This window comes from Ctenopharyngodon idella, chromosome 23, assembly GCF_019924925.1.
Source record: "Ctenopharyngodon idella isolate HZGC_01 chromosome 23, HZGC01, whole genome shotgun sequence".
NCBI classification, from domain to species: Eukaryota; Metazoa; Chordata; class Actinopteri; order Cypriniformes; family Xenocyprididae; genus Ctenopharyngodon; species Ctenopharyngodon idella.
In genome coordinates this window covers 13,055,621-13,083,025 of record NC_067242.1, presented here as the reverse complement: position 1 = coordinate 13,083,025, position 27,405 = coordinate 13,055,621, and the positions used below count along the sequence as shown (strand labels likewise).

The window sequence follows — 27,405 nt, the reverse complement described above, 5'->3', positions numbered from 1 at the left end:
AGAAGCATTAACATTCTGTGGCACAGACACAGTGGGGAACGTATTGTGAGCTAATTTTACCCCAAAAATATGATCTCATGAATGATGAGGCGGTTCACAGGATATGTACAGTTTCCCTTTTTAGAATCCGTTTTTCTATTCCCATGGTAACGGTTTTGTTAAGGGTTCTTCGTTGCTATGAATACTGACCTGTGGCAAGAACACTGGCATGACACTCTTCCACACCCAAATCTTTTCTTCTCCTCATCTTCTACATCCACTCATTAAAAATGCATCAAGCCATCATGTTTGGATGTGACACTACTGTAGTCGATTGCTTAGTCACAGATGATAGCTGACGGCTTCTCTCTTAACGAATCATAACTGATTGCATCCTTAAAATCACTCTTTTTAGTAAAATTACATCATATTTTGTGTCATACGTAAGAACATATGTATTTGTGTAGGGCATTTGTCTCAAGCCTGGCTAAGCAATGTATTAAGTATTTATTCAAAATATATTAAATATTGTGCAAAGTTTCCTAAAAACTAGGTTTACATCAACTCACATACACACTCTTGAGTGCATATGTGCATTCTGTACAATAATTGGCGCAGTCTGCTTTATTAGTGGGTTTTTTCGTTCGCTCCGTCTGAGCTTAAATATATTTTTTACAGACATTGTTTAATGTTTTCAACTAAAAGAATACCTCAAGATATAATGTAAGATTGTTGTGTATATTGACTAAAACCTTATAAGCTTTTTCATAAGCTTGTTCAGAAATGGTGACAAAAACTTAATGACTAAAAAATAAAGTCTTTCTCATTAAACTTCATTTAAATAAACAAATAATCGAATATATCCCTTTTTATGAGCCCAAATATTCGAATACAATATTTTTGAAAAATGGCCATCCCTGATTCTTATTCGAGTAATTCTGATAGATGTAATTCTGATTTGAGTAATTCTGATTCAATTTATTCTGATTCTGATTCAAGTTATTCTGATTTGAGTAATTCTGATTCAAGTTTTTCTGATTCAAGTTATTCTGATTCTGATTCAATTTATTCTGATTCAGATTATTCTGATTCGAGTAATTCTGATTTGAGTAATTCTGATTCTGATTCTAGTTATTCTGATTCAAATTATTCTGATTTGAGTAATTCTGATTCTGATTCTAGTTATTCTGATTCAACTTATTCTGATTCGAGTAATTCTGATTCTGATTCAAGTTATTCTGATTCAGATTATTCTGATTCTGATTCAAGGTATTCTAATTCAACTTATTCTGATTCAAGTAATTCTGATTCAAGTAATTCTGATTCAAGTTATTCTGATTCAACTTATTCTGATTCGAGTAATTCTGATTCTGATTCAAGTTATTCTGATCATTTTGCATGATCACTCAAAATGTTCACCCTTTGTGTGTTTCTCATATGTTTGGTAAATTTAAAGGTAAATAATGTACATTTATATTGGGGCATATAAACATTTTTTTTTTTTATTAAATAGAAAATAATATATTGTATATTCGTCCTTGTTCATTTAGTAAAAAAAAGTATAGGAAAATAATGCCTTGATTATTTTAAACTAGATTTTTTTATGTTATATACTCTAGTAGTTAAAATAAATATAATTGGTTAGGTTGTTTTTTTGTTTTTTTTTTCAGATTGAATAAAATCACCCTTTTAATCCTTTTCAGAGCAACTGCGTACATATATCAGAGATATATATCAAAAGTCATCTAAAGGCTGAGAAATATTTAGATGCAATTGTTTTAGCTAGAACGGTGAAGGTGTCCGTATGTGTGTCTTTTTGTTTACCAGCCCGTCTGTCAGTCTCTAGGTTTCTCCATGCAGTTCTGACACGCTAGAGCTGGCATGAGGGTGTGTTTGAAGCCGTGCACAGGGCGTTGTGTCTGAGCAGCCCTCCCGTGCTCATTTAGAGCGGTCTGGCCTCTGTTGTTTCCGGCTCCGCCTTGTACGATACAGGGCGACAGGGATGACTGCTGTACCAAAGCCATCCTCTCACAGATCACCCTGCGTGTGTTCATCTCTCTCCTCAGTGTTTGGCGGGAAATAAACAGTGCGGCCATGCTTGATTTCCTCCATTTCCTCTGTCTACCTCTGATCCTCAGGCGAACCTGGATGTGGCTCGCTCTTCATGAGGGTGTCGAGGAGGAGAGGAAAAAGATTTGTCTAAGACGCTTAGTGCCGTTTCCAGCAAGACGAGGGCAGCGGTGCGTTGGCTCCTTACCAGATTGGTGATTTCAACTCTCTGCAGCCCTAAAACAACGGCTGTGGGGGAAAAACCGGCATGGGTTTACGTGTGTAGATGAAAATATTTCGAACAGCTGGTCGGGTCACCACACTCGGCTCACTCTCTCTCCGCTCAGGATGTATTTGTTGATTTGCAAAGAAAACAAAATGGCCAAATAAAGGTGAATCTTATAGAGAATAAAAAATGCATATGTCAAAACAGGAAAATGCTAGCGCAGAGCTTTAAAGTCAGAATAGACCCTATTTACTTTCTTAATAATGCACATTGCTGCTCTTGTTGTGCACGATTCATTGGCCCATATTAGGGGTGGACAATATGACCACAATCTTATTTCGCAATACAAGAAATTTTATTTCACAATATAGTTATTAAGGATGTGCGCCACGACTAATTTACTTAACGTTTAAACAGACATTTTGTAACCAATTTGCTGACTAGTCTAACAAACTCTTAGAAGTTTATGTGCAATCCTTTTGAAATAGCCTAATTAATCTATGAATCATGTGTCATGATTTTGATGTCTAAATAATATATGAATCATAATGTGTCACTTACATACCACAATATAAACAAAATACATTAAAGAAGGCATATGGAAGATATTTTTAAGCATAGAATAAAATACAGTGTCTTCTTTTATGTTCCACAGAAGAAAGAAAGTCATACAGATTTGATATAAGGCTAAGTAAATGATGACAGAACTTTCATTTTTAGGTGAACTATCCCTTTAACATAATTAAATATGTACTTTATGGACCTGAAAAGTGGACATTTGGTTGTAGCTCTTATCTAAGGTTTTTAAGCTCTGTAATAAAAAGCCTTTATGACCCAGAGTCAAGCCTAATACACGGCTTTATGTTGGTCACCACTGACCGACTCTACCGGATTAAAGTGATCCGGCTGGTGGGTATTTTTTTTGCAGCACATGACATGCGGATGGGATTGCTGGAGCAGCATATGTACATGCATAATACACGCTTGCACATATGTGCAGACTCGTATTCAGGCTGTTGCGTAAATTTGCTATGGTGGTGAATCCTAGTCCCAGTTCTTATGGAAAAAAGGCATTCTTGCATGAAACCTTGTGTTGTTTAAGCTCAGGAATTGTTATTTACATCTAGTTCAGCGAGAGTGCATTGCAAAGCGGATATGGCACTTTGAAAAAGCTATTATACCGAGCTTCAAAGACAAACTGCCAACGCAAGGACAGTCCTACAGCACTCATAGAGTCTACACCTGTGGTGGTACAGCCATCGATGACTATTCCCACAGGAGTAAGGTACTCTGTCTGTTGCTATGACGACCATTGCCCTGATTATTTTGTTCTCAGGCCCACACATTTGTGCCACGCTGGTTCCTAAGCGCACATTCAGATCCCATAATTCAGCTGGCGATGGGCTCAAAGAGGTTCTAAAAAGATCTACTGGGTATTGTGGCTGTTTGATCAATTACATCACTTCCTCTGTGACTGGAAGAGAGCTGCTCTTTCAACTATACAGGAGAGAGATGTGACAGAATAACAGCCTGGCTCATGTTCTGCACACTTTTATGACTTTTTCCTTTGTTTGGTGTTTACAATAGTCGAGTGAACGGGGATCAAATAACTTGGAGAGGTGTGTGTGTGTATATATGTATATATATAATGTTGCATATTAAAATAGACAGCCATTATATGTATCTCTAAAGAGCATGCTTGCAATATTTTAAAGGTGCAATAGGTGATTCTCTACAGAAACATTTCTTGTTATACTGGTTGAAAATCTCCTCATATCCTGATAGCAATCACTATGTTAAATGGTCTAAATGTATTTTTACAAATATATATATCATCTGTGGAAGGTGTAGGACCATAAAATGTTCATCCAATCTTTATATTCGGTCCGAATGAAATAATACGACGTTCTACCTGCCGGTCAATGTATGTTTCGCACCCTGTTCGCGCAGACATCATACGTCATCGGCGCGTTTCGTGCTATGTAGAGTTAATACAGACAGACGTCAGTCACGGAGCACCGCAAACAAACAGCAGCAACCTTTTACTGTTCCTGCCGAATCAAAACAACGAGCTTATGCTGCGTTCACTCCATAACTACCGTAATTAAGAGATGGCAACCTGTGATGTTCTAACCGGAGCTGTTGACGTCCTCAGACTCGAATTTATGTGCATCCATGTCAACAATATCAACACCGAAATGAATCTGTAGCAGTCAGGTACAAACTCTCTAAGTTGTTTATGTTCATTATTATTATAATGTTATGTGCTTTGAGACATGAGGTAGTTTAACGCCATCTCTTGTGATGCTTTGCCCAGAGCAGCTGTGTGTGTGTGTGTGTGTGTGTGTGTGTGTGTGTGTGTGTGTGTGTGTGTGTGTGTGTTCATGTGTTTTGGAGGAGGCGTGGATTTGGACAGCGATTTGCAGGGAGGGTGGGATCGTATGCTTTCAATGCTAGCAGGCTGACGTTAGCATTTCCCAGATCTCCTACTGCACCTTTAAGGGCAACTTATATATATATTTTTTTTTAATCTATATATTATTCTGTCCTATCAGTTTTGTATAAATGCTTAGTTATTCAGTCATACTATGTGACTAAAAAATAGGAAGAGAGATTTTCAGCATAAATAAGCATAAAATAAATTGAATCTTTACTTACTTGTGTGGATGTTGTTGGCATATGTGAGTCTAACTGCTGGAAACAATGTGTCAAAATACATTAACACCTTCAAATTCCCTGCGGTGTGACAGCAGTATTCTGTGCTGTGACTATGCTAAACTCTAAAACTATTTTGAAAATAGAATTATTAAAACTATTACTACTAAAACTATAACTATTTTACACCAGTATTCAATCTCAAATTAATTAAGATACTACATGGAATGTATTTTTTATAATTTTTGTATAAAACTCCATGTCAATGTAGAGTATTTAATGCTCTAACATGGTTTAAAAATGCTTTTTTGTATAAAAGCATTTTAATGCAAGAAGCACTAACAGTAATAGGCATATTTTTCACTCAGTTTTTTTTTACTAAATGCACCCAATAATTATATTTATTTTGTTATTAATATTTCATTTAACTTACTATTTTTATTATTTATATGCATAATAATTACCATCAATATTTGCCATCACATATTTATATTAAGACAAAAATATTTGAGTAAATGAATCACTTAAACTTTGATTTGAACTAATTAATTTGAACTGATTCATGGAAATGAATCAAACTTCCCAACTGATGGAGAATGGATGCTATTAAAATATCCCTGTTTTAAAAATGTCATACTTGCGAACCGTCACATGACACAAGAAAAGGGTATGAAACTAGCCCACTTGCTGACAAGAAACAGCAACTTGGTGCCCTAACTGCAACGGAGCTTTTTGGTTGAGTTACTCTTGTTGCTTTTCAGTATATAGTGAACCTGACCTAAATTTAAGGCATCAGCAGATCTCAAAGCCTGTGGTCCAGACCTCCTGTGCAAATGCAGACACAACTGTTAAAAGATTGATATCACCATAGATGAAATGGCCTAGAGTACCATCTTCTGTGCTAAAACACACAACACATAGACATGCGCATACATGTGTTATAGTTTTTCAGCTGTTGATAGTGCAGTGCCTGTATTGCTTTATTTCAGTGCTACACCTCTGATCCTGTTTTTGGGGTGCCATCCAGCATTTTGAAGCTGTATTTCACCTTAACATGTGCGACCACCGCCCATCCTACCCCAGTTCCCCTAAGATCCCCTGGACCGTGCATGTGACAAAGGGATCACAAAATCACATTTTGGGATCACAGGGTTCGCAGCCTGAGAAATGTGCCATGCTTAAATAATCCAACAGGTCAAAAAATTTCAAGTGCTGAATTATAGATGCCCGGCTGTCAGTGGGGAGATGTGTGGTGGCTGTATAAGAGCAGGGCCGTATTTGAGGCTACAGGCTCAGTGCGTAAACCAGCGGACCCTGGCGCAGGTTATCAGATGTTGCTATGGAAAAAGGAAGAAAAGCCTTCTGGGAGTTTTTATTATGGCCATTTTGTGGTAGTAAACAGCACAGAACTACGCTGAGAGGCCTGGACTTCACATCTGAGTGCTTTTGTCCTGATATCATGATATCTTCATCACTCCCTCTTTCTGGCAGTGTTTGATTTGTGTGCTGCTCAGCCGGACTCTGTCTGCAGTATTAATTGGTTCCATTAGTCTTGGCTGTCTCACAGTCGTTAGGAACACCTGTGAGTTACAGGTTAAGGTAATAACGGCAGGCCATAAAGCAAACTTAGAGCAAACTGACTTAAAGGGTTAGTTCACCCAAAAATGAAAATAATGTAATTTATTACTCACCCTCATGCCGTTCCACACCCGTAAGACCTTCGTTAATCTTCGGAATGCAAATTAAGATATTTTTGTTGAAATCCGATGGCTCAGTGAGGCCTGCATAGCCAGCAATGACATTTCCTCTCTCAAGATCCATTAATGTACTAAAAACATATTTAAATCAGTTCATGTGAGTACAGTGGTTCAATATTAATATTATAAAGCGACGACAATATTTTTGGTGCGCCAAAAATACAAAATAACGACTTGTATAGTGATGGCCGATTTCAAAACACTGCTTCATGAAGCTTCGGAGCGTTATGAATCTTGTGTGTCGAATCGGCAGTTCAGAGCGCCAAAGTCATGTGATTTCAGCAGTTTGGCGGTTTGACATGCGATCCGAATCATGATTTGACACGCTGATTCATAATGCTCCGAAGCTTAATGTGTGTGTTTGTGTGTGTGTGTGTGTGTGTATATATATATATATATATATATATATATATATATATATATATATATATATATATATATATATATATATACACACAACACGCACATTCCCAAATTTCTATATATCCTAATTATTGTTAATATGTAATTCATTTTTCCAGGATCTCTTTGCTTCTACCTTCAATTAAATTGCTAACAGTGATTGTAAATTAATTGCCTAAATTATTACATTATTAGCTAACTGCATTCTCTAAATTGTAATGATGACATGCACTCTCTGTAAAGCTGCTTTGAAACTAAATGTATTGTGAAAAGCGCTATACAAATAAATGCGAATTGAAAAAATAAAATGTGAATATATATATATATATATATATATATATATATTCACATATATATTCACATTTGTCCCACCCCTAATGTCGCCCGTGTGTGTATAGCATACAAAAGGCTGGTGTCCAGCTTTACTGCTCTTTTTAGCAGGTATGACGCTGATCATGGCGCAGGGTTTGCCTTTGCACGCTCATATTTTTGACATGCTGCATCCACATCCATCACGTCACGCAGCGTGAGGCGATTAATATTCCGTGTGCTGTGCAGATGCCGATTTCAGACGGTTGATGCAGCTCAGACTCACTCAGCCTACTTCAGAGGGAGTTAGGTAATGCTCTGATTCACCATGGATACTGAGACCCTCAGAGAGCCGAGCGTTTTCATATTCACTATGTGTTTTCACGTCGAGCGTTTGCTGTGTGTGTGAGCCGCTCAGAGGATCAGCGGGGCCTGCAGGCTTGAGCTAAAGCCTGTCAAGGTCACCCTGTAACAGTATGACAGGCTGAGACTGTCCTCCTCGCTGCAGTCAGTAAGTGAATTGAAGAGCAATCCTCTTGATTTACCGAAGCTGTTTACACCTGTTGATTGACAGCTTTCAGCGGCGTGCTGATGCGCACAGTGTAATTAAGGACTGAAAAGACTCTGTTAGCTTAATTAGCTAGCTCTGATATGACAAGATGAGGATTGTGTGTGTGTGTGTGTGTGTGTGTGTGTGTGTGTGTGTGTGTGTGTGTGTGTTTCTGACCTAGCTATATTTTGAAAAACAACATGACTTTAATTTTGGTATTAGTCTATATTGTGTTTAATTATTTGTTGTATTTTTTACATTTGATTACCTTTTCCATCGTTTAACTCTCTCTTAAAGTTAATAACATTAATTTTTTAACATATGAAATTTTATAAAAAAAAAAAGAAATAATTTAATAACACTGTTAAATGTAATCTTTTGCAGATCCATTTTTCGTACTGTACCTTATAATGTTGTGATGCCTAAATTCTTGAACTTGTAGGATTTACATGACTGATTTTAGTTTGTAGTTTTTTTTGTTTGATTCATTTAGACAAAATAGTATATAATTGTAATATTGACCATTTATTATCTACCGTAACATAAAAATTGGCTTGTCATATATGCCAAAATGTTATTATCTGTGCTTCCTTACTTGAATACTAAATTATGTCTTTTATTAAGTCAAAAATACCAGATGTTTTATTGTAAGGTTGGGATTTTTATATTTTTAAATCAAGATTGTGTTGCTTTGCTTCAATATATGATCTTTATGGACTGAGGAGGAAGTTCTGAAGCTGATACATTAAACTCTCTCTCTTTTTTTTTTTTTTGTTAAAGTTAAGCTTGAATTTGATTATTTGATCCCTTGAAGAACAATAGAGGTCAATGCAAAATCCCCATTTAAATTTGGTTAGGTGAACTTGGTATATTAAGTACCAGATCCTCCGTGGTTTCCAAAGTGTTTTGAGTAGAAGACTGTCGCCCTGATTCCAGCAGTGAAGACGGGTGAGTGCCTGTCTCACTATTCAAACCGTCACCTGATGGTCTGCTCTTGTTCATCCAGAATATATAAGAGCCAGCCGTGATAGAAGCTATCCAAGATGACAAGAGGCATCTCCATGGCAACTTGTGGAGGATTTTGATGTTGCCAGCCCTCCATCATGAAAAGACTTCGATCTCAGGAATTAGAGAGGCAGTTAGTTGTGACCCTTCTCAGATGTTCTCCTTTACTTTCCCTCTCCTAACCTTTTTGTTACTCTCTCTCACTCACGTCATGCCTTCATAAGATTCTTCAGCTAAGGGGATTTTATATCTCAGTTGTTGATTTTTATTAATACTCATTAAAAATATTTTTCAGCTATTTTGCATGAAGGTCACATTAAAACTGTCTAGACACTTTTCTCCTTGTGCCTTCATTTTTATTTTTGCTACTTTTCAAATGCTTTTATCCATATTATTTTATTAATTTACCCTTCATCTAGACCCAGACTAAAAATCATACAATCATTAAAATATTAAATATTATATTCATATCTAAACAACAAGTAAAATAAAGATTTTGTTTTTATGGTATCAAGCTGTAATTTTGTGAAATTATGCAAAAAAAAAAGTAAAAATATTATTTAATTGTGTGTATTTAAATTACATAAAATGCTAACTATGAAATTACCCTTAAGATTCGGTCACATTTACCATTGTTTAGTGAATTGTCGTTGGTGAAGTCCTGTCATTAAATTAGGAATTCATGCGATCAGGAATTTCGAGTGAGGGTGAAAGATTTGCCCCCGCAGATTTTGCAACGGGTTCAAGTTTTTCAAGCGAATTTGCCACGTTGACCAACAGAGAGCTGCTTCCCTGTGAGCTGAGCTTCGTACAATGCTACAGTATTGACAATAGCCAGTAGACATTTTTTTGGCCACAAAATTTCACTGAAATTTCAATAAGACCTCACCTTTAGACTGCAATTTTATTCCATAAAAGTTATTGACATTGTGTTTATACTTTGTTGATTATGGAACTCGCGCTGAACAAAAACTCTGCCGTTTTGAGCAGACTAATTTAAACACATCTGATTGGCCATTGTGTTCACACACTCAACAGATACGTTTGTGATTCACTACAAAGCTCAGCGCTGCAAAAACGCATTGTAAATAGGAACCTTTGACTCTCTTCACAGAGCGCTTACACAAACACACATCATCGGGTACCAGTACTGCAGAACGACAAATATTGTCATATTAAATTAACAAATAAATCGTTGGCGGGACAAAGAATCATTTTGGTGGCCTCCAAAATATTTTCAATGCAGGAAAAACCCTGGTATGGTTTACTCCTACATTTACTGACATTGTTTGTTGTTAAATTAAATAAAAGTGTGTTTTAGGGTTTAATTTCTAAAAGTCCACAGGGCCAAAGTGCTCATAGTTGAAGAATCGGCCAGTTGCCGATTCTTCGGCCACTCATCACTTCTCCCATCCTCCTCGGCCCTCCTGCCGTGAGCGAATGCCTGACCTTTTCCTCATCCCTGGCGCTCATAATGGTCCGGCTTGTCATATTATTATTTTTCTACTTTGATTAGCTTTCACCTCGCAGACCCTTCTCACTGACAGAAATATCCTCGCCTAATGTTCCCTCTCCCCATTAGAGCTCTGTTGCACTCCTGGAGTCATTTGTTTGGTGACAAAGAACGTTGGCGGGAATAAAATGAATGTTGACTTTTATCCAAATGGGGATTTGAACTCGCTAGTTTGGTGAGGGGGGTCTAGCATGCCAGACTCTATTATGACTCAGTCTGCTGAGTGTAAATAGCCATTTTATTGTTATATCTTTAATTCATAAAACAAGACCCATTCACCTGCTGTCTCTGAGGTTACATAACTAGACCATAAAAAATAAAGCTATCTTCTCTTTTGTCCTACCTTTTCAGGTCTGCATGTTTATTTGTAAGGAAGTACATATATGTCCCTGTGTTTTGATTTATTAGAAATGCATTGTTTGGCTTAAAGGGATAGTTCACCCAAAAATAAATTGATGAGATATATTTTTAAGAATGTTTGTATCCTTAAAATGAAAGTCAGTGGGGTCCAAAACCAATTTGGACCCCATTGACTTTTAATTGTATAGACAAAAAAAACTTAAAAATTGTTTTCCACAGTTGATCAAATTCGGAAGACACAAGTAAATGATTTTTGGATGAACTATCCCTTTGAAGATTATTCAAAATACAAAATTTCTTATTGATTGAGCTTGATCTATATATCTTTAATTGAAGGTGTGAAAGTTCATTTTGGATCAACAAACTCTCAAGCTGAAAACTGTTTTTTATGATCATTTTCACCTTGTAATGAGGTTTGAAAGAAGGTTTCCTCGCCTAATGCATCATGACAGACCTGCCAATAACCAGTCATGCTCTTATTTGGTCTTGTCCTGCGATCTTTAGCTCCTGTCTGCATGCACCAGATGCTCAGCTGATCTATAAGGCAACAAAATTGACATTAATGGTTTTATTACTCCTAATGGTGAATGCAATTGTTGCCCCTGTCAGGCATAGTCCTCCTAACAGACTGCTTAAGTTGAACACTTATTTATTTATTTCTCTCGACTGAAAAGAAGATTGAGCTTTTAAAGTTGTTCCCGTGAGTTTGACGAATGCAAACGCTGGAGTGAATTAATCTTCCCGGTAATGCGTTTTCATTTGATTGAATAGAATCCGGCGCACTATGGCATTCGGGGAGTCGGGTTTATCGAGGCCTGGCTAAAAGCGCATGGGTTCTCCGTGCCAGCGGACCACTCACTGACCCGGGACGGGGAGAGGGGATGTGTGGGATGGAATCCCCAAAGTGTTCGCAGTTCTCTTCTAATTGATTATGTGTCACGGCGATACGTCCAGAATAGGACCGCCTCCTTAAAAGCTTCTGGTTGTACGCCTACTGATTTACGTTGGAGCATTTGCAAAGAGAGACACAGAGATGGAATTCTAAACTAAGACCTCAAATAATGGCATGATGTGATTTGTGAATGCACTCAGTGTGATTACCTCTGTGCTGTGATAGATCCATGCAAGCTGTTGACTGCGGGTTCCAGCACAAGAGCACATGAACACATGCCGCTAGACAGTCTGTCTCCACTATATGCTGCTATGAAAACTTTATGTGCATTATATAGGCAGCATTTTTCACTTAAAATTTTTCAGCCTTAATACTTTCCCCTGTCAAATTCTGTCTTTATTACTCTAATGTTGTTCCAAACTTGTATGATTTTCTTTCTTACATAGAACACAGAATGAGGTATTTTTAAGAATCTAGTTGGTGGATCTTGTCCAAGCAATTACATTAAATTGTAAATTATAGTGTTCTGATGCCTAAATTCAACATTTTAAACAATTTATTTGACTTTTTATTGTTTTATTTTTAATGAATTTGGATCAAATAGTATAGAATTTCATTATCGGCCATTTGTAGGCATTTTGGCCATAAGATGAAAATAATTATTTTTATCAATCTATTATTGGTTTCAACCTTCAAAAACGTTGTACACTACATTCCAAATCTTCTTAAAGGGTTAGTTCACCCAAAAATGAAATTTCTGCCCTTAATTACTCACCCTCACGTTGTTCCAAACCCGTAAGACCTTCGTTTGTCCTCAAAACACAAATTAAGATATTTTTGATGAAATCCGAGGGTATCTGATCCACACATAAGCAGCAATTACACTGCATCTTTTGAGGTCTAGAAGGGTATTAAAAGACATTGATAAAATGGTCAGCGTGACTACAGTGGTTCAACCTTAATGTTATGAAGTGACGAGAACACTTTTTGTGTGCAAAAACAAAACAAAATAACGACTTTTCCAACAATATCTAGCGATGGGCGATTTCAAAACACTGCTTCATGAAGTTTTGAAGCTTTATGAATCTTTTGTTTCGATTTCAGTAGACCGAAGTCACGTGATTTCAGTAAACGAGGCATCGTTACGTCATAAGTCTTTTGAGATTTCAGGGTTTCCTGGGTTTCCTACATGCTCCGAACCACTGAATCGAAGCAAAAGATTCATAAAGCTTCGAAGCTTCACGAAGTAGTGTTTTGTGTAAGAAGGAGCTGAAATTGATAAATTTAAGTCATTTTTTCACTGAAAACCTACTTGCTTGCTGAATGTTTGATTTTGGGAACAATTGTTCTTTTTAGTGGGTTCTTTTCAATAAATCAATTGTTTTGGTTCACAAAATTAGCCTGAATGATTCATCCACAAATCTTGGTTCAACTCACTGACTCACTGATTCATTTTCACCTTAATTTAAGTCATTATTCACTAATAATTACGGAGCACCGCACATGACATGTGGAAGAAAAAAATCGATATTGTGGCCATGAATAAAGAATTTCTTCCAAGGACTTATTAATTCATGGTCAGGTTTTATTAATTTTTCTCCCTTTGTTTTAGTTAAATCATGGCCACGTAGTGGTAATTTGTTCCCTTTTTTTAATTTAGTTAAATTATGGCCAACTTATGCGAACTAATTTGTTCCCAACTAAAACGAGGGAATGAATTAATAAATTGTGGGAACAAATTATTAATTCGTGGTCACAGTATCTTTTTTTCTTCCATATATCATGTGCGAGCCTCCGTAAATAATCTACGAATAGCCAACTTAAAAAAAGACTCCACTAGAAGAGGCTTAGTCGACCAAATTTTAGTTAGAACCTCCACAGGAAGTGGCGCACGTTTTTTGTGAACTGAACTGAATCAACGGATTCATTGAAAATATCTGATTCATTCACGATTCAGACACCAGACTAAGCACATTTTCAGTGAATAAACACTTGAAATGTTTCTCACACAAAGCTATCGTATGACTTTATATATTTTAATATCACACAAGTCACTTTCATGGTATTTTTATGAAGCATTTGCATCGCAGTCCCAATTTATTGTAATTGCATAGAAAAGACTGACCAGCTACATTCAACTACAAGCAATGGCAGACAGAGAAAGAAGTTTTTTTTTTTGTTTTTTTTTGTAATTCCTTTAGATGACACTAGTGACACTGAAGTACAGACTACATCTTTAAATCAGTTGCAGTTTGTAACAAATCCAGAGATCATATGGAGGGACCTCATTCTATTCAACTGATGAGGACTTTAGAAAGTCATTTTGATTGCTGATATTGTCAAACGTGATATCATAGCAGGGGTTTATAGTTTCTCTGAACTTTCATCTGTTCTGTGGCCACAGCTGCCTGTGTAATTCACCACACAGAACAGGATTTGGATCGATTTACTTCAGAATTATTCCTGTCATCTTATCGATGTGGCAGCCATTGACATGGTTGGTCTGGAGTCTCCTCAGAGTAAAAGTGATTTTGGAAGAGCCCACCGTGGGGAGTCTGTCATTTTAACCAGCTAATCTAAATGCAAATGAGCATCAGGCATGACCCCCATCTCCGGGAAAAAAGGTAAAATGTTTACTGAGAGGAAGAGGTTTTTCTTTAAAACCAGTTCTGGAAGCAAAGAAAAAATTGCATGTGAAGTCATAGCTGACAAATGCTAAATAAAATCAATGTGGCAACTGGCATGTTTTTCTGCATGTCATGTATTTAAATGTTAATAATATTCATCCCCACTTCACTCATTCACAATCAATCAAAAGTACATGCGAAACCAAATGAGACTGACAGCCACTGACAGTTAGTGTGACACTCTTGGTTGTGTTACGCCTCTCTTTACACTTTTGTGTGTCCGGGTTCAAACGAGTTTCTTGCTCTCATCGACAGTGTTGTTGAGCCTAGGGGGCAAGCATAAAATACAGAGAACGGCTAGCTGGAATCATCTTCTGTCTATTTGAAGAGAAAAGGTTCTCGTGCAAGGTCGAGCACATCGAGATGCCAGTCTCTATTCTTCCTTCCCACGCTGTCACAGACAGATGCAAAAAAAACAGGTGGCAATATTACAGCTCTGCTGCTTTTCACTGATGAGAGATGCAAACCTGGTCTGATGATCCTTATTTGATTATTACAGTCCATATTAGTTAACAAATTGCAGCTTAAGGTCAAAGAGACGTCCTTAGTTTTAATAAGCAACTCTGAGTAAGGCTGGAGTATTCAAATAAGAGTCTACCTTGGAGTCTGATTCTAAGCTGAGTTCTTCTCCTTGACCCTGAGCTGCGTGTTAAGCTCTGATACTGAGCTGAATGGTACTGTATGTAGAATAAGAGCTTTAGGCTGTGGATTTATGCTGTAGTAGTGTGACTCAGTGGACCAAGATTTAAAAGAGCTTTACACAGAGCCAGACCACTTTATTGACCCACAAACGGCTTGCGGATCCAGCCAAACCACTTCTTTTTAAAGTATCGTAAGTGTAATATGCAAATCTCCAGCTTTTGTAGAGCCTAAATATGAGGGCTTTTGATGTTTTTGAAAAGCAGTGGATTTTAGGGTGTTTAATTGAATTGGACCTACTTACTCCCACTAATCTGTTACTCAATTTTTAATTTTCACATACGGTACCTTTAGGAGCACATTTGAAAGAGTCTGGCATGTGGGACGTGGTAAGTCTATTGGTCTTTTTTCCCTGCCACATCTGTGTTTTAGAGCTCCAACAGTGCACTGGGACTGATTGTTATTTCATCTGCCTCCGTTCCAAAGCCAGCAAATCACTCAACAGAGCGTCAGGTTGTCCAGCAGCAGGACTAATCAAGCACTGTGTCTTTATTAGTCAAGTGGACAAGGGTTTCCATCAGCACTCACTTTCAGTGATTAGCAATTCTCTTCAGGTCATCGATGTGGTGATAGTGCTTGTTCTATATGCATGGAACTTTGAGTAATGAAATTGACCCTATTTAATTTTCTTAATGTGGGTTTATGGTGCATTATAGTAATAAACATTACATGTATATAAAAAAAGTTGTTTTTAGTTTGTAGAATTTTATTTTTAATTTATTTAGGCATATAGTATAGAATTTTAGTATCAACCAGGGCTTGACATCAACACCCGCCAACCCGCCAAATGCAGGTGGATTTCAGCAGTGGCGTGTAACGCAGTCACTCCTACTAGCCACTTTGGTGGGTTAAATTTTAATTTATATATAGGCTAAATATACATTTTTTGAATTGTAGTCTTTTAATAAAAGGCATCTGAAATAATATCGATACATATAGATACTGAAATATCTGAAACGCTTCCAATACTCAATTTTCCAATACATGATACCAGCTGCGCATTCTCGCTTTCTCATCTCTCCAACAGCGAGTTGACACAAACCCGCCTCCCCTCACTCACTTGTTTCATTTGCTCCGGATGAATATTGTTGCTGTTACAGGGCTTGAATTTCAGCGTGGGATTGCATGTATTGCGCATAATTTTACTCATTCCTGCAGATTTTGTGCTCACACCGAAAGTGTGTGAGCATAAAGCCGACTTTCAGTACTAAATTGTGTTGTTTTGCGCTTCTTATAGTGCTTAAACAATCAAATACACACAAAATAATGTATTCAAAATAAGTATTCATGTAAACAGTTAGTTATGTTTTAACGCATATGTAGCAGTATAATTGTTCCATGTGTCAGGTCTTAAAGTGACAGCAGCCTAATATACCTGCTGCCAAATTATGAGATAATAAAAATATCTATAAGGCAGTTTTTCCCCATCGTATAAATGTCAAAATTGTGGCCAGTGAAAATGCTGAGTGGCTAATAACTGAAAACCACTAGCCACAGTGGCTGGTGAGCAAAAAAGTTAATGCCAAGCCCTGGTACCAACCATTTATCAGTTGTTAACAATATCGGCCAACATTTTTATTTTAGTGTTTTAATCACGATATAAGAACTTCCTCTTTCTTTTCCAGTGGTTTGCACACAGGCTAGATTCAAACTTTTTTTACCCAAATGAGCACTACTTGGTGTGAACAGTGTGTAGAGTATGAGATTTTACTATAATCTAGACAAGTTTTCAGTCTCATCACAGCACAAGGAAATTATAAAGTTAAACGACAACCTGTTCCTCTTTATAATGAATATCAGAGTATCACATTCCTGCTCCACTGAACTGCTTCATGAAATCGTGTTGGTTCAATTTCATCCGTTAACATTTAGATGGTATGAATGAAGACGTGTTCCAGAAAACAAGTCTTGCATGAGCTTTCGCTAAGGCCTCAGTGGATTCAATATTCTGTGAGACTAATGGAGAATTATCACTCTGGTGTTTGCTGACTCTTGCTTTCTCTTACAGTCACCATAGTTACCTGATCTCCCATGACTACAAGTGTTCCATCACCTCAAGGAGCGATGCGTTTATCATTATGAAAATTATACCTGAATAAACACAGTTATATATATGAGACAATTCCCTTTAATACAATAAAAAAACTGCTTTCCGACAGTCTCTCAGCCTTTATATCTATGTTTTGATATTTGTTGTATCCTCTGGATGATTGTGTGGGGAAAAACAGTCTTGATATATCTCATCAGATAAGGTCTATCGCAACTGAAACCATCCACATCGGCCTTTCCTGTCAATGTGCTGCGCTTCCTGTTATCTTTTTTTTTTTTAATGTTTGCAGTGCTTGTTGATATTGACACCTCTCTCTCACTTGTACAATGCTTGCGGCCTTATCGCCGAGCTTCTACAAAGGGGTCAAGGGAAGAGTACTTCCTCTGGGAAAGACATATTTCAATTTAAGTATGGTTTATTCATCGAGTTGCCGGGGCAAGGCTGAGCGCTAATGTACCTTCTCTGCCACAGAGAAATGAGGCTTTTACATGTCCCGAATACCTGGCCTTGCATGCATTTCAAAGATTTGAATGACCTTCATTCCCACAAGTGAATTTTTCATGTGTTTTTGTTTTATTTGAGAGATCTGTGTCAGTTGAGTAAAACTCTCATTGATGGGGAGGTTTATTACTAGCGCATTGGAGAGACCATGCCTCAGCAGTTTTCTGATATACCCCCTCCCATGAGGATTTACAGGCAAAGAAAAACATGTTGACTGCGTTGTTTCCATATCAGACAACGGTTTTAACTGTCAGAAATAGCAGTTAGCCCTTCAGGCACAACCTTTTGTTTAGTAATTTGATCCGTGTTCAGCTGTTCCGGGGGTAAAACACATAGCTCATTGTTACTTTTTAAAATGCATCATGGGATGTGTGTGGGTGAACGATGCAGTTGATGTGTAAATATAAGGAGTGATGTCATTTAGAAGGTCAAGGAGTTTGGGGTTGATGTGCTGAAAAAATGTGATTTTGACACTTTTGCAACTTAAAATTTCTGAATTTCAACTAGGGATGCACAAATAGGTATATATTTTTAATAATATTAATATTTTAATTTCTTTATTTTATTTTATATATATATATATATATATATATATATTACAGGCTGAATCAGCCTGTAATTTATTACTATATATATATATATATATATTAATTCCATAATAATATGCTCATTTAAAGGGTTAGTTCACCCAAAAATGAAAATTCTGTAATTTATTACTCACCCTCATGCCGTTCCACACCCGTAAGACCTTCGGTAATCCCACAAATTAAGATATATTTGTTGAAATCAGATTGGCTCTGTGAGGCCTCCATAGCCAGCAATGACATTTCCTCTCTCAAGATCCATTAATGTACTAAAAACATATTTAAATCAGTTCATGTGAGTACAGTCTTTCAATATTAATATTATAGTGACGAGAATATTTTTGGTGTGCCAAAAAAAAACAAAAAAAAACGACTTATATAGTGATGGCTGATTTCAAAACACTGCTTCAGGAAGCTTCGGAGCATTATGAATCAGCGTGTCGAATCAGCGGTTCGGAGCGCCAAAGTCTCGTGATTTCAGCAGTTTGGCGGTTTGACACGCGATCTGAATCATGATTCGACACGCTGATTCATAACGCTCCAAAGCTTCATGAAGCAGTGTTTTGAAATCGGCCATCACTATATAAGTCGTTATTTTGGGGTTTTTTTTCGGCACACAAAAAATATTATCGTCGCTTTATAATATTAATATTAAACCACTGTATTCACATGAATAGTACATTAATGGATCTTGAGAGAGGAAATGTCATTGCTGGCTATGGAGGCCTCACTGAGCCATCGGATTTCAACAAAAATATCTTAATTTGTGTTCCGAAGATGAACGAAGATCTTACAGGTGTGGAACGGCATGAGGGTGAGTAATAAATGACGTTATTTTCATTTTTGGGTGAACTAACCCTTTAACCTATTTTTACATTTCGATTTCCCTTGCCATCATCTAACGCTCACTTAAAATTAATCTTTAAAAACATTAATAACAATGTTTAGCAAAATTATTAGCAAATCTCAGAATAAATATCTGTACTTTTTAATGTTTTGAAATTAATTTGTTGCGATTTGATTGATTCATATTCTTTTGTGTTTTATTTTGAATTTATTTAGACAAAATTATATTTTAATACTTTAATTTTTACTAGACCATTTATCAGTTATGGGCCATAACAATTAATTATGTAAGTCGAAAATAATTATTGACTTATCAGTATTGGCCAGTATTTTAATATCTGTGCATCCCTACTTTAATCAAAATTTAAAACTCACTGATTTTTGACCCTGGACCACAAAACCAGTCATAAGTCTCACTGTTATATTAGTAGCAATAGCCACCAATACATTATATGGGTCAAAATTACCAGTTTTTCTTTTATGCGAAAAATCATTAGGATATTAAGTAAAGATCATGTTCTATGATCCATATTTTGTAAATTTTCTACCGTAAATATATCAAATTTATTTTTGTGAGCGGATATGCATTGCATTCATTTGGACAACTTTAAAGGCGATTTTCTCAATATTTTGATTTTTTTTGCACCCTCAGATTCCAGATTTTCAAATAGTTGTATCTCGACCAAATATTGTCCTATCCTAACAAACCATACATCAATGGAAAGCTTATTTATTCGGATTTCAGATGATGTATAAATCTTAATTTAAAAAAATTGACCCTTTTGACTGGTTTTGTTATCCAGGGTCACATTTGTGCAATTTCAAATGCACAAAATATCATTCCAAATGGCAACTTATTTTTTCATAACTAATTCAACTTTCCTGAGCTATTTTTGCAGTTACATTTAACCAACTGTTCCCAGCATGATTTTTAGTATGAAGTCAGTTCCTCAAGTTTACACAGGTGTCCTACCAAAATACTTTTTTACTTCTTAAAACATTATATTAATGTATCACTTAAACACAACTTAATGTGAAACGTTTTGCTTTTAAATGTGCTATCTTTCTTTAAAATAAATGCCACAGGCTTGACATTTCTTTATCTAACGCAGTGACATTCATACATTTTAAAATGTGTTTTAAGTTTCCAAAAACTTTTTGAGGACGCTGTATTTGCTGCATATTTTGCCCTTCACACTCCCTCGCACACAAACACAGGTAGATTATCCAGCACATCTGACGACTCGGCCTTTTGCCTGATTAGATCCCTGTGGAATACTCCCTCACACCAAACAGGAAACCAATGACATCACAATATCCTGTCTTTTTGGAACACAGCCCTGTGACATCATATTCCTAGCACTGCACTGTTGAAAAACCTTCATTTGAATAGAGCTAAAGATGGGTTATATTATACAAATTGATGCAAAAGCTCTGTCAGCTTTGGTGTAATGCTATAACACTAGACCCTAGCATTGCTTGTGCTCTCATAGGGCCTAAAAAGGCCTATGAAGGACTTGTAAATATTCTCCGAGCTTGTAATCCTCTTAGATAAATAGAAGAGAATTTTTGCTTGTGAGGTTGCGATTTCCATAGAGGCAGATTCTTTCCACCGAAGCCCATTATTAAGACGTTTATGTTGTGGAAGAAGCAAAAGGATGGTTTCCTGTATTCTGTGAGCCATAAGCTCCATCACCTGGAACGTGTAATTACACTGTGCGCTCGTGAAAAACGAAGAATTGTAATGTAGAACTTCTTACTGAGTGGAATGAAGCCATTTTGTTACACATTTGCGTAAGATACCATCATAGGCTCGCTCAGTGTTTTTCAGCTGAGAAGAGATTCATATACTGTAGGGTTTTTTTCAATGTAGTCACATCCAGATGTAAGCTCATCCAGAAACACATGGGGTAATAGGATCTCCTGGAGCCCGGCCTGTTTTACATTCAGCTCAGAGTCTGTTCTGAAGGAATTTCAGATGTGTGGATTTACAATCATATCCCATTCCAGTCTATAATGATGATGGTAACAAGAATAAGTCTTAAATAGAGCTGGATAATATATTGAATATTGATGATGATTTTGCTGATATATATGGGTCAATGACGTGACGGGTCATTTTTTTTGTCCAAAGGCCTTAATAATAATTAAAAAAACAAAGATATGACATCCAAAGTATGTAAGGTAGTATAACTAGATCTCTTTTATTGAATCCAAAAGGTTTTAATTACATTTTACTACATATAAAAGTATTTTAAAGATTTTGAAGTGTCAAAAGGTCATTCGGTTTAACCATCCAAAGGCCAATACAGCCATTTCATTCATGATTAAAATATCTTAAAATGTAATAAATGTATATATTTTTTATTCTGGCATGATTTTATAACATCATATATTAACATAGTGCAAAATGGTATTAAAATTATGTGTAGAAGTCGTTGCTTTGTTATGAGAAAGAATGTCCGGAAAAATGAATTTCATTGATGTCATTCGGAGTAACCAATATAAAGGGACCATTTTGGATCAAGTCATGTGGTCAGTATCATGTGGCAGGATGTGACATCATTCAGATACCTGCAAAGGACCACATGGTCATGAACAAGTAACTAACTCTCTCTTAACTATTTGATAAATTAATGTTTTCACTTGCTCATACGCATGTCCCGAAACATTAGGTCATTTGGTACAACCGCTATAAAACATGGAAAATGTTGTAATATTTTAAAAACTTGTACTAAATATAAAATGTTTGATTGTCCTTTTGTTAGCTAGCTAGTAAGCTAACTAGCTAGCTAGCTAGATATCAGCCTGTTAGCATTGTTTAAAAATATTGTCATTCAGTATAACCAAAAGTGTCATTCGGTAAAACCGAAATTTTGGTTAAACCATAACACTTCTTTAGTGACAAATTGTGTCCATCTTGTAAAAATAACAAAAGCAGTGTTAATTGATTATAAAAAAACACATAATCTCATTGTTAACACTTAATAAAACTTCAAAATTATTTATATCTCCATTATGTTTTTTTACACTTTTAAAAACCTTATCCGTCAATGACCTATATAATAAAATTAAGCAACATTGTAAATATTAGGATCTTAATGCAGTGTTAAGTTTCCTAAATTCTGTGTCATTAATATAATTTCACAGTCATTCCCTGTTGTGAGACTAGGGATGTGCACCATGAACAATTGAATTAACATTTAAACGGAAATTTTGTATCTGACTAGTCGACTAATTTAGCAAACCCCCAGTAGACAGTCAAAAAACAACAGTCTGGATAAGTGATCCATTTGAAATAGCCTACTTAATCTATGAATCACTCAAATCCCATACTGAATCCTGTTAAAAAAAATAGGCCATATACATGCAAAGTGCTTGCCTTGCATTATTAAACTTAGCATCCACTTAATCAATATTAGCCAATATAGACAGTTCAGGACCAATATGTACAAACTCAGTATTCCTAAAATAAAAGTTAGATTGCACATCCAGGTTTGAACGCGCTTCTCTTGTATGAAAAATACCTACATGACAGGTGGCAAAATCAGAAGTAAAGCTTGGCATGCACCGGCAACTTTACATTTAAGAGTATTCTATTCGTTAGGATATTGATATAGGATCTGTTGTTGTCAAGTAAGTTTCATTCATAATGTAATTCATTCATCCAGATATACACTTTTCAAAATAATGTATCATTTTAAAAATGTAACATTAACATGACAGCAATTTGAATGTGGCCTTTGTGAAAATATAAAACATAATGTGGAAAAAAAATGTATCTAAATGCCTAGTATTTCCAGTGTCTACTGGCAGCAGCAGAATTTAGTCGACTAGTTTTGCACATCCCTAGTTGTGACTCACAAATATGACAGTATTAAGGCTTAAAATGTGAAAATTCAGTACCAAAACAGTGTTAGAGTTTGATTCTTTTCAGTGAATCAGTTCAAACTGTCAGTTTTAGCAAATAGATTCAATACTATGATTCAATGATTTGTTTTCATCATTGACTTAAAAATGACCAGAGAAGTCATGTGTATAGGTCCTATTTATCAAAAATTAAGATCTATAGAAATTTTGAAGAAAATAATGAATCAGTCAAATTCATCTTTAACTTAGTTTATTTTGTGTTTTCTTTGTTGTGGCCAACACTATATGTACACACACATTATCCTATATCTTATATTTTTCCATTTGCTTTTTTTAGTGCATTTGCAACTAAATATTTAGAGAATCTTAAACTGACAGATTTCTGCTAATGAAAAGGATGCATGTGGCTATCTCCAGTAATTTGCATTGATGCCTGTGCAGAGATGTTTTGATTGCTGTGCTTTTTAACACAATTAGATAAACATTATTTAGACCCGCAGTGCTCGTCTGTCTCTCCTGTCGATCTACAGTGTGGTTGTTCTTGGCCGAGTCCTGTCTTGGACTATGTGAGATGCTTGTTGTCTTTGAAGGTGTGTGATGTTACTCACAGGAGTCCGATGTCATATAAATCTGTCAGCAGAAACATTGAAGTACATACCACTCTTTCTGCAGATCATATTGCTTGTGGAGAACAACTAAAGTTCCTCTAACACATCAGAAGTATGCCATAGCACAGTTGAACCGAGTTATGCACCGAAGTTAAATTCTTAGGATTGAGGTTTGTTCAAATCCTCAACTGTGGGTTTGAGCAATACTAATAGTAGTTGCTTTTGAAAGCACCACTAATGAGTAAAATATTATCTTTCATTCAACTCTTGATTTTGTTTGTACATCTGTTTAATTTTTCAGAAAATATGAGATTACAGCATACGCAACAAGTCTGACAGCTGCTCTTTGTTTCGTACGACATGTTTTCGGTTGGCAGCTGCCAAGTACGCGAAATATGTAGCCAACGTCACATCCCCAGCAGATTAAACAGCGGCGTGTCACACACCTGGAGGATAACTGTCCGGTAGCCGCCTGTCATTCCTGCCGCCCGCGTTTCCACTCTCTTCACGATGGAGGCTGCTGCACTCTCGTTTTCTTGCTTTTAATGGTTACAGACTTAGGCAGAGGTGTCAAAATTTATAAGGGACTCGTCCCTCAGGGAAGGACATGGAGAGAATTAGATGATGAGAGAGAGAGCGTGTGTGTGTGTGTGCGAAGCAAAGAATAAGTAAGCGAGATAAGGACAGGCAATGCTATGAATCTCCTGAGCAGAAACCACCACATAAGGCGGTTTGATTGGCGGAAAGTGGGTGTGAAGAAATGAATCATCCAGTCTCTGTTTTAAAAAAAACCTTTTCCTTTTCTTCTTCTGCGTTTTCTTTCATCCCAAAGCCCGCTTCATCCTCCTCCTCATCAAGCCTTTAGCCTCCCAGCCATTTTTATTGGGCTGTTAAAGAGGTCATTAGGGGAAACAGCCTTCACTGTCACTATTTCCTGTCCTTCCAAGGATCCAAACAGTGGTTGGTCACTAGAACACTTCATTGTAGAATGTGCAGGAACATTATTTTGTTGATTAATGTGGAATCATGGGTGAGGAGGACGAGATTAACTTTCCAAAACATACTGAGCTGCCTACCTAGACTGTATTTTAAGGCATCATCTTCTGAAAGTGGTTCCAAAAGGTAGGCAGCATAATGTTGCCTATTAAAGGGGTGGTTGATTATGATTTTACTTTTTTTAACTTTAGTTAGTGTGTAATGTTGCTGTTTGAGCATAAACAACATCTGCAAAGGTACGATGCTTGAAGTTCAATGCAAAGGGAGATATTTTCTTTGAAAGAATTTGCTGTTTAAGGACTACAGCAAATGGCTGGTAGGGACTACAATGAGCTTCTTCCCGGGTTTGTGACATCACTAACCCTAAAATTTACATAAACCCTGCCCCTGAGAACACGCAACAAAGGGGGTGAGGCCATGCTGGGCTGCTTTAGAGAAGAGGAAGAGTTGTTGTAGTAGAGTGTTGTTGCCATGCCGTCATTTTATGCCAGACTGCTTCACAAATTAAACGAGGGTCAATGATTTGCACAAAAGATTAGCATGACCGCACATGCTAGTCGATGATTTGAATCAACAGCAACTACATAAATGTATCCACTAACCATTCAGAAACGTCCAGTTGCATTCTAAAAGTTGTAACTTCTTCCTGAGTCTCTCCATCAGTGTCCGACTTCAGTTTGAACAATGTAAGGCTGAACACCGTTACTGACAATCGTCATTTTGGCTGCGTGAGATTCTCTAGCTTTGTTGTTGTTGAGCAACCGAAGCGCAAGCTGTTAAAGCTCCGCCCTCTTTTGGAAAGTGGGCCAGGAGCAGCAGCTCATTTGCATTTAAAGGGACACACAAAAAACGGAATGTTTTTGCTCACACCGAAATAGGGGCAAATTTGACAAGCTATAATACTTATGGATAACTTATAATACTTTGAGCTATTTTGAGCTGAAACTTCACAGACACATTCTGGGGACAGCAGAGACTTATATTACATCTTGTAAAAGGGCCATTATAGGTCCCCTTTAGAGGTTCAGTGTGTAAATTTTAGCAGCATCTAGTGGTGAGGTTGTGAATTGCAATATGGAGAAGCTACGGTGGCCAGCACAGGACAAAAATGTCATCGTCTGAGACAGCAGAGAGTAGCTAGTCAAGCAAACGCACTCTGTAGAGCAGTAAGGAGACCCGTGGTGTATGTAGATAGAAATGGCTCATTCTAAGGTGATAAGAACATAACAGTTCATTATGCTAGGTCTTTATACACCACTGAAAACATAGTTATGTATATTATATTGCATTTTTGTCAATAGATCCTCCAAAAATAAACACATTGCACCTTTAAAATATCTTTGGCCTTATTATATTTCAAAAACGAGTTTGAATGCATTCTTCATTGAGAATGCAATCCTAGAATCCATTGCTCAGTCAATAATGTCTGTCAGTAAGATTTTTTGAAAGAATTGAATACCTTTTATTCGACAAGAATGCATAAACTTGATTAAAACTTTTACCCCTGATTTCACAGACAAGGCTTAAGCCTAGTCCCAGACTAAAATGCATGTTTGAGCTATTTTAACTGAAAGCAACTTGCACTGACATATCTTAAAATATCAGTGCCATTGTTTTGTCTCAAGATGCGCACCAGTAATGTTTTTTTCCTAAGGCACGTTTATAAAAGCGACTTAAATGCCCTAATTTAACTAATCCTGGTGTAATCTAAACCTTGTCTGTGAAACCAGGCCTTAAATTGTTACAATGTATTTCTATTTCAAATAAATGCTTAGTTTTGCATTGTTAGCATAGCACCATGTTAACATCAAACTTCATTGGAATAATTTTTGTGTGCTGCACATGAGTGCAATTTGTGTGCTGTTCACAATTAAAAGTCTGAAATAAGTTATTTTGTTTTTTATCCTAACTTACAAGGCAGCTGTCTATGTAGACAACAGACAGCAAGGCAGCTCTCTAGGTTCTGTAACAGAACTATTGATTCATCGTTGCTCTCGCATTTAGTTATTCTGTCACTTGCCGAGTTTCCGTCGCTCTCTCATTATGCACCAGATCTTTTCTTAATTTCCACGCAAATGTGACGGCCCAGTCGCCTAATGCTTTGTGACAAGTCACAAAACCTTGTTACATTAATCATTGCAAGATGTGCTCTCTGTCACCCACACCATCCGGATGGTTTCCTCAAATATCTGCCCATAAACACCTTACTAAAAAAAAAAAAAAAATGGATATCCTGAATGAAAGAAGAGGTGTGGTGTTGGTTTAGTGTTATAATCTCCTTAAGCAAAGAGGCGATTGTGATTTGTTTGTTTTTTACATTTATGAATGCTCTTTGCACATTTTGTGATGCTCCCTTTCTCTTGCAGGCGACATCACTCAGAAAGGATATGAAAAGAAGAGGTCAAAACTGCTCGGAGCATATCTGCCACAGCCTCCAGGTAAGAGCCACAACTCTCACCTCACATTTAGAGGGTCACAGAATGCGTTTGTACCCACAGACTTGCATTTGCACGGGTTTAAGCAGCTGACTGAACCAGCTTTTCTACAGCAGATGGGCTTGCCTTTCTTTCTCTCATTTAAACCAATCCCAAAAACCTGCAATGGGAATCTGTTTCCTGTGTCCTAATATTCAAAGCCTTAAGATCTCAACAGATGGATTTCACAGTCGTTCTCTCATACATAAACAAGCATTGACTTTTGTAGGGCATCCTAGGGTGCATCACTATGCAGTTGGTAAGATATTCAGAGTGGTTAGCACACCTACATATGGATCGGGTTCCAACTTTAATACAGGCATATGGGATTTAATTTCCCATTTTATCATCTGACAAAATGATAATTGATTTCTTAAAGAACTTGTATGATTT

The 27,405-nt window shown here is 36.7% G+C and overlaps 1 protein-coding gene across 1 annotated transcript in view; it reads left to right on the top strand.

Moving 5' to 3' along the window:
* Window positions 1-27,405, top strand: part of dip2ca (disco-interacting protein 2 homolog Ca) — a 117,094-nt gene that overhangs the window by 28,445 nt on the left and 61,244 nt on the right. Inside the window, 1 exon segment of the mRNA XM_051881541.1 lies at window positions 26,905-26,976. Coding sequence (XP_051737501.1) covers window positions 26,905-26,976 — 72 coding nt within the window.